Genomic DNA, 7,327 nt, shown 5'->3' on the forward strand with positions numbered 1-7,327 from the left:
CAAGACAGTGAAAGGGCATTAATTACCCCGTATTTTTTTTTGATACATCGGAAAACAGTTGCCCCGTATTTTGATAAATCAATTTATTTATTTTTATACAGAGGAAAATTAAACAAGCTAAATTTGATAAATCAATTTGAGTAAACTGGGTCATTTTTTTTGACTGGGACATTAATTACCTGTATTCTGATACACAAGATGATGTTATCAGTTATTTTTTTTTTTGGGACAAATGTTCTCATAACAAAGAGAAAGGGCCAAGCCCTAAAAGATTACAAGGCCGGAGCCCAAATCAAACACCCTACATGCAGAGCCTAAAAAATAAACAATAAAACCTCACCCGCAAGGTGTTGAGTGGAGGAGTGTCTCGGGTTTATGGACCACGGGATTACCCTCAAAGACAGTGAAGAGAGAGCAAAAAACGAAACAGGACGCAGAGGATAATTGATTGTAGGGGACAAAATTAAAAGACTTGGGACCTCAACCACAAGTCTCTGTCCTTTCCAACTTGACTAAACACCATTATGTAGCTTTGAATGCCTCTGCTGCAATCAATAAAAAACCACCTTACCACAAGCTAGCACAGTCAAAGCTAGATCTCTCTTCCACTACCTTCACCAGAGAACAACCATCAAGATCAAGAGGGATGAAGGGCTGGATTTGGGTTTAACACCCCACCCATTAGGCCGCCCCACCTTGGGGGGCGAAATTACCAGAAAACCAGTTGATTAAAAACGGTAAATGATTACCCGACTCTATAACGGGTAATCATTTACCGATCGTGTTTAAAACATTTAAACACGACAGTTTGGGTTTTGAAACCCATTATTTCAAAACCCAAATTTCCCTCCCTCAATCGCATCCTCTCTCAAAGCTCGGTTCCACCACTTCAATCATCTCAAAGGTCGGTTCTAATCATCATCAAAGCTCCCACAAAGACCCATTCCATTACATTCAAAAGGTAAGTTTTGATTTCAATGATTTTCACATTTGAAGTTTGAATTAGGTCAATGGTTGAACACTAGGGTAGTTGATTGATGATTAGAGGTAGGTTTTGTTGTGTTTTGTTGCCTGAAATTCCATGAAACGAGTACGGGCACGAGTGGGGTGCATTTGGGTCTGTTTCTGGGTTTACTGTAATATCGAAAAATCAATTTCCGATATGATAATGGAAAATGATTTTCCGATATGGTAATGGAAAATGATTTTCCGATATGACAGTATGACAGTGCAGACTTCCAAAATTTATTTCCAATATTTAACCATGGCATGTATTTAGCTTCCAGGATTACTTTGCTGATTTGTTGAGAATTGGAAAAGATCAAGATAGATTTGATGTGTTGTGATTAGGAAAGTTGTTTATTGTTTATTGTTTATTGGAAAAGATTAAGCGCTCAAATCATATGCTTCATGTGTTGTAATTAGGAAAGTTGTTTATTGTTTTTGTTTGCTTGTGATGATGGTTGCTTGACCTTAACACAGCTAGAAATTTAATTTAATCACATTCACATGCAAACTAACAACTAATTCTCTATATTTTCCTTTTCCTATGGTTAGTTGCTAAACGATTGATTGGAAATTTCCTGATTAAGTTAAAAAATGACTCAAATGATATGCTCATATGTGAAAATGCTTTACTTATTATGACAAGTATTGTTAAATTTGTTTGTTTTGCACAGATAGCGAGAATGAAGGGCGGGAGGAAGAGGTCACGACATGCTTCTACTAGTGAGGATCCAGCGGATCGACACGAGCGCTTGCATGCTTCTACCAGGCGCGGCGACCATATTGCAGCCACTCAGGCGGTAGAGGCTTCAGCTCCGTCTCCATCCCCATCTGCTACTCCGGTCGAGGCTCCGTTAGCTACCCCAGCTCCATCTGCTACTCCGGTCGGGGCTCCGTCAGCTACCCCCGCTCCGTCTGCTACTAGGGCTCCGGCTGAGCTGGACCCTGCTCCGTTGTCTCCGATGGCTGAGTTACCTCGTCAGGAGACATCTTCTTCTGAGCCTAGTGGCGAGGAGTCTTCTTCTTCTTCTGAGCTTAGTGGTGAGGAGGAGGAGCCTCTTATTCTGCAGGAGGAGATTGATGCTGCTGATGTTATGCCAGATGTGGTGCCAGAGGGCGGTGCGGATGACGACCTCATCCAGAGGGTGGCACCGTTTCCCGGGGGGCCTGAGGATCTGTCACTTCTTGCGCATTATCCTGACCACAAGGCTCCTTGGACGTGGCAGGCACTTCTTCGCATAGACCCGCGGTACGTGGACCGTCGGACATTGAGGGTGGCCACTGTTGGGGGGAAGGTATGGAACCTCCCCTGTGATGGCGATTCAGAGGCCCACACACATGTGCGACAGCTGCTGCAGCAGACAGGTTTGTATCACCTGCCTTGGTGCGGGTTACCGGAGACAGACCCAGCTGTCGTACTGGCCCTTGTTGAGAGATGGCATGAGGAGACGAGTAGCTTCCACATGCCGTTCGGGGAGATGACTATCACCCTGGACGATGTGTCTGCTCTTCTCCATCTTCCCACAGGGTCGAGGTTCTACACTCCGGGCAGAGGGGAGCGAGACGAGGTTGCAGCGCTCTGCGCCCAGCTCCTGGGAGGATCTGTTGCTGCTTATCTGGCTGAGTTTGAGGCGGCGGGTGGCTAGAACATTCGGTTCATTACTCTGAAGACCATGTACACGTCTGCTATGGATGGTATGTCTTAATAATTACTTTATTAAGTTGTATTTATTTTTAGAGTATTATTAATAACTGTTAACTTAATTCATTTCATTGTAGGGGGACGCTATGAGGATGCTGCTAGGATCTGGCTGGTGAACCAGCTTGGTGCCACCCTCTTTGCCAGCAAGAGTGGTGGTTACCACACTACTGTCTACTGGATCGGGATGCTTGAGGACCTCGGTCGCGTGTCGGAGTACGCGTGGGGTGCGATTGCGCTGGCTTCGTTGTACAAACAGCTGAGTCGTGCATCCCGCAGGAAGACAGCGCAGATCGGTGGGTTCACCTCCCTCGTGCTGTCATGGGCGTATGAGTACATATCCAGCAGCGTCATTATCAGGACGGAGGTCCCCGGCTACACACAGGACCAGCCTAGGGCGCAGCGGTGGTCCACGTCTCGGATCGCGCATTCCGGACTGGATGAGAGACGAGTCATGCTCGATGAGCTTACAGTGGATGATATCACATGGACCCCTTTTGAGGACCATCGAGATGTTCGACCGCGGGATCCCAGGGCCCTCTATTCCGGCTACATCCGGACACCTTACGGCCGGTCTGTGAGCCGACATCTACCAGAGCGGGTTATGCGCCAGTTTGGCTTCATACAGGACATCCCTCGACACCCCTCTGAGATCCAGACGACGGGGTCCCTTGCTGAGACCACAGATGCTGCCTATGCTGAGTTTGAGCCGCACCTCCGCCCTCAGGGGATACCTGCTACATATCCGGGAGAGGCGGTGGAGGGTTACATGAGGTGGTATAGCAGAGTGTCACATGTGTTCATCATCCCTGAGGATAGGAGGGAGGAGCTTAGTGCCGTGGTAAGTTTGGATTCTAAACTTGTATATTATTTTTATTCATTCAATTGTGATTTTTGTTAATGAAATTATTTTTGTATATTATTTTTATGCAGTCTGCCATACGTAGGGGTGTGGAGTTGTTGGAGCAGTCCCTGGAGGTGCCAGGTGCTCTTGCTCCAGGGACACAGCCCCGGATCCTCACGGAGAGGGCGCTCGATCTCTTTCGACGGAGTTCCTTCGTTGGTACCCAGGGAGTTGCCTTTTCTGCTATTCGAGGAGCCGCAGCTGCGGGAGGCAGAGCTCGTGGAGGCAGAGCTCGTGGAGGCAGACCCCGTGGAGGCGGAGCTCGTGGAGGCAGAGCTCGTGGAGAGGGTGATCCTGGAGAGGGTGTTCGTGGAGGTCGATCTCGTGGACCCAGAGGTCGCAGGGGGCAGGGTCGGGGAGAGTGATTTTATTACACTTGTTATGTGGGATCCATTATTATGTATATGTTAGGACTTTTTATGTTATGTTATGACTCTTGCCTCGTTTTATTTACATGTGTTATATTTTTAGTCTTAATATTATGACTCTTATAATGAAAAAAACAGAAACAACGACAACATATAAATAATTCAAAGCATGTAGTAATCCATGACAATAAGTTAAACGGTTACACAACCAAATTAAACATAAGCAACACCGAAAACAACATAGCCTAAAAGGACAACCTGTCTTTTGTGTTGACGTTCCTTCAACAAGATCCGGTTCTCTGTAGGGAATATACGCACCATGCTTCTCACACCCCAGAATGACATATTCTTTTCTTCCCTTCGCACCACTATCAGACTTTGTTGTCACCAAAACAAAATTATTTGCCATAGAAATGTCGCGAACCCATTTCATAAGATCATCTTTCAAAGGGAAACGCTGTTTCAGGATAAACAAGGCATAAGGCATAAAACAAGGCATAAACAAAGCAAACAAAGCATGCAAAAATTTGTGCAATGAGTACCTGATCAGTATGATACAAATGAGAGACATCTATAGATATAATCGGAGGTTCAGCTAGTGATGATTGCTCCTCTGGATTATCATTTTCCAATCCAGCAGCATGTATCAATTGTGATTCACCAAAGAAAAAGGACTCTGTCATCCCTGGAACAAAAACGGTAAATCAATAACCGACCCTATAACGGTAAATCAAATTCCGGTATAATAACGGTAAATCATAATCCGATACATTAACGGCAATTCATTTACCGATTCGATTCACGATTCAGCAGCCTAAATTACCAACTTAACTAACTAAACTAACTACTTAAACTAACAACTAACTACTTAAACTAACTATAAATAAAGTACCAAAGCTAACACCACTTACCAGAAGTTAAAAGCTTTCCCTTGGTGGTGGTGGTGGTGGTGGTGGAAATGTGGAGATGGTGGTGGTGGTGGGAAGGTGAAATGTGAGGGAGGAGTGGAGTAATGGTAGAATAAGGTAGTTTGGGCGAGTCATGGGGGGCTGGTGGGGGGTTGTTGGAGGGAGGAGTAATGGTGGAGGGGTTGGTGGAGGGAGGAGTAATGGTGAAAAAGGTGATCAAACTGCCAGATTACCAATCGGTAAATGATATACCGATATCAATATAAGAATCGGTTAATGATTGACCGATATTGTTCTTCGTGTTCTGGGTAATGGGATAAAGGTGTTCATACTGAGGATATTTTGACATTTACCGATTGTTATTTTGACATCGGCAAATCATTTACCGATGGGTAGTTTTGGAATAAAAAAAAAATGCTGGGGCGCGTAGCCTAAAGGGTGGGGTGCCAAACCCAAATCCCGCTGGAAGAGGGAGCACTGAGCAAGTTCCTTAGGTGGTTTGTGCGTGGTGGTTGCTTGCAAGGATGTCTCGATTCAACTGTTGCTGCAGAATCAAAGGCTGGTTCCAAATCCAATCCAGAGGTAAAGATCTCTGTTCTGCCAGGGTTGCAATAAGGTGAGGCGCTCCATTTCCAGCCCTCTTGGTCCAGTTGACGTTCCAAAATTCTTTCCCTGCTCTCATCCCTTTGATGTCCTGGATAATCTGTTCAATTTCCCAGTATTGACCTTCTTCTTTGCATGCCCGAATAAGTTGCAGGTTGTCTGACTCAAAGGTAACTTTTTCCCATCCCATGTTGGAGGCAATACATACCGCTTGTCTTAGAGCTACAGCTTTTGCTGTTAAGGCCGTAGAGGTCACCGATCTGAAAAAGGCTCCGTGTACCATGTGTCCTTGGGAGTCTCTTGCTATTATCCCTGTAGTGGCCTTCTTGGTTGAGGTATGGAAAGTTGAATCAGTATTGCATTTTAGATATCCCTGTTGTGGCTTTCTCCAGCCTGGTTCTTCCCTTGAAATTGTAATTTGGTCAGTTCTATGTTGATTTTTGCAGGAAGACTCAGTGAATTCCTTCGGGCAGGCATTGGCTCTTTCTATCACTATTCTGGGATTTGGAATTGTGCCTTTAAAGGTGCATTCATTCCTTGCCTTCCAGATTCCCCACAATGTGTAGCTCAGCAAGGAGACAGTTTGGTCAAAGAGATCACCTCTGTAAGACCCAAGTTTTTAAGCTTATGCTAAGTGAATAAAATCTTATTCACGATTAGGTTTGACGTATTGAGAAGGGAAACCTGAACAAAAGTTTATTAAAGGAAATATATTTATGAAGGAGAAAGTTCAGGAAAAGTCAAAGGATTTTATCGAAGTCGATTTAAGTTATAGCACGATCGTTATACGCTTAACCTAGGTCAGAAACCCTAGTATATAGCTAATTTTCACTTTTAGGCACGACGGAAGTTAATTCCAAAAATCTTCAGAGAAATGTTAGAACTTCTCTTTTTCCATATATCACAATCGTTTCGAGGCGAAACTCTAGGATCTACGAACGTCCGATTCCAATCATCGGAAGTTTGCCGAAACCGAATCCCTGGTATTTCAAAACCCTAGAATTTCTCGACAATGAAGACTTTATCTATTCAGAGCTTCAAATGGATATTCTACACGCGTACACCCATTTCTCTTGATGATTTCAATCTTTCTTCAGAAGGAAGTTTTCCATTCCGACATTCGATGCAAAAAGCAACTTATCGGGTAAAATAGTTTTACACCGACTTTGCACCGACTTTGCATTAGTTGCCAAAAATACAAGGAGACATCTTCTTAGCTTAGGAATTCTTTTGCCAAAACCTATCTTAGAATTCATGGAGAATGATGCCGGAAAAATCAGATTCGCGAAACTTTCATTTTCCCGCGAATTACCATTTTCTATATATAGCAAGAAAGGTGAGAAAAATTGCAAAAACTCCTCCATTTTCTCTCCAAGGCCGCGAGCTCCATAGAAGGAAGAGGAAGAAGAGCTTTTCTTCAATTCTTGCTTGATCTTCGATCAATCAGTTGCTACTTCAAGGCTTCGAGGTATAGTCGCTAATCCTTACCTCTGATCGCTTTTTCCATAGCTTTTCTGTAGAGTTTTCTGAGTGGATAGTTTATGGGTTTTTGCAAAACTATCCTGAATCTTTCATTTCTGATTCTAAACCTCTTCTATATGTGCCCAAGATCACTTCTGCCGGATTAGATTTTCCGTTATGTCGCCGGAATTCCGCCGGAATCAATTTTAGCCTTAAATACCCATTTTTGGAGTTTTTGAGGTAAAGCTTCAACCTTTAGGCTAAAAACTATCGCCTTAGCTTAGTGTTAGTAGGATTAGTTGTCATAAACGTCGTTAGTAACGTCCCTGCAAAATTTGGTTTTTGGGATTTCAGTTTTGAAATTTCTAAGTTAAAAATC

At 44.0% G+C, this 7,327-nt stretch overlaps 1 protein-coding gene across 2 annotated transcripts; it reads left to right on the forward strand.

Annotated features, from left to right (window-relative positions):
* Positions 1 to 262: 262 nt before the first annotated feature.
* On the forward strand, positions 263 to 4,085 carry LOC130745175 (protein MAINTENANCE OF MERISTEMS-like). 2 transcript variants are annotated; one of them, XM_057597321.1, is made up of 4 exons: positions 263 to 961; positions 1,680 to 2,700; positions 2,785 to 3,545; positions 3,638 to 4,085. In XM_057597321.1, exons 2-4 carry the CDS (start codon positions 2,679 to 2,681, stop codon positions 3,971 to 3,973), a joined length of 1,119 nt encoding a protein of 372 aa, XP_057453304.1. In that variant the 5' UTR covers positions 263 to 961; positions 1,680 to 2,678; the 3' UTR covers positions 3,974 to 4,085. The 2 variants fall into 2 exon arrangements, with proteins under 2 accessions (XP_057453304.1, XP_057453303.1); XM_057597320.1 differs by lacking the exon at positions 263 to 961 and having other exon boundaries at positions 1,170 to 2,700.
* The last annotated feature ends 3,242 nt before the right edge of the window (positions 4,086 to 7,327 follow it).

Source organism: Lotus japonicus, chromosome 3 (assembly GCF_012489685.1).
Source record: "Lotus japonicus ecotype B-129 chromosome 3, LjGifu_v1.2".
In the NCBI taxonomy this organism is placed as follows: Eukaryota; Viridiplantae; Streptophyta; class Magnoliopsida; order Fabales; family Fabaceae; genus Lotus; species Lotus japonicus.

Excerpts from the sequence above, each read along its gene's own strand:
- LOC130745175 (XM_057597321.1), top strand. The coding sequence starts at position 2,679 with ATGTACACGTCTGCTATGGATG. Across the intron at positions 2,701-2,784 it reads GTACACGTCTGCTATGGATG|GGGGACGCTATGAGGATGCT; the intron begins GTATGTCTTAAT and ends ATTTCATTGTAG. Across the intron at positions 3,546-3,637 it reads GGGAGGAGCTTAGTGCCGTG|TCTGCCATACGTAGGGGTGT; the intron begins GTAAGTTTGGAT and ends ATTTTTATGCAG.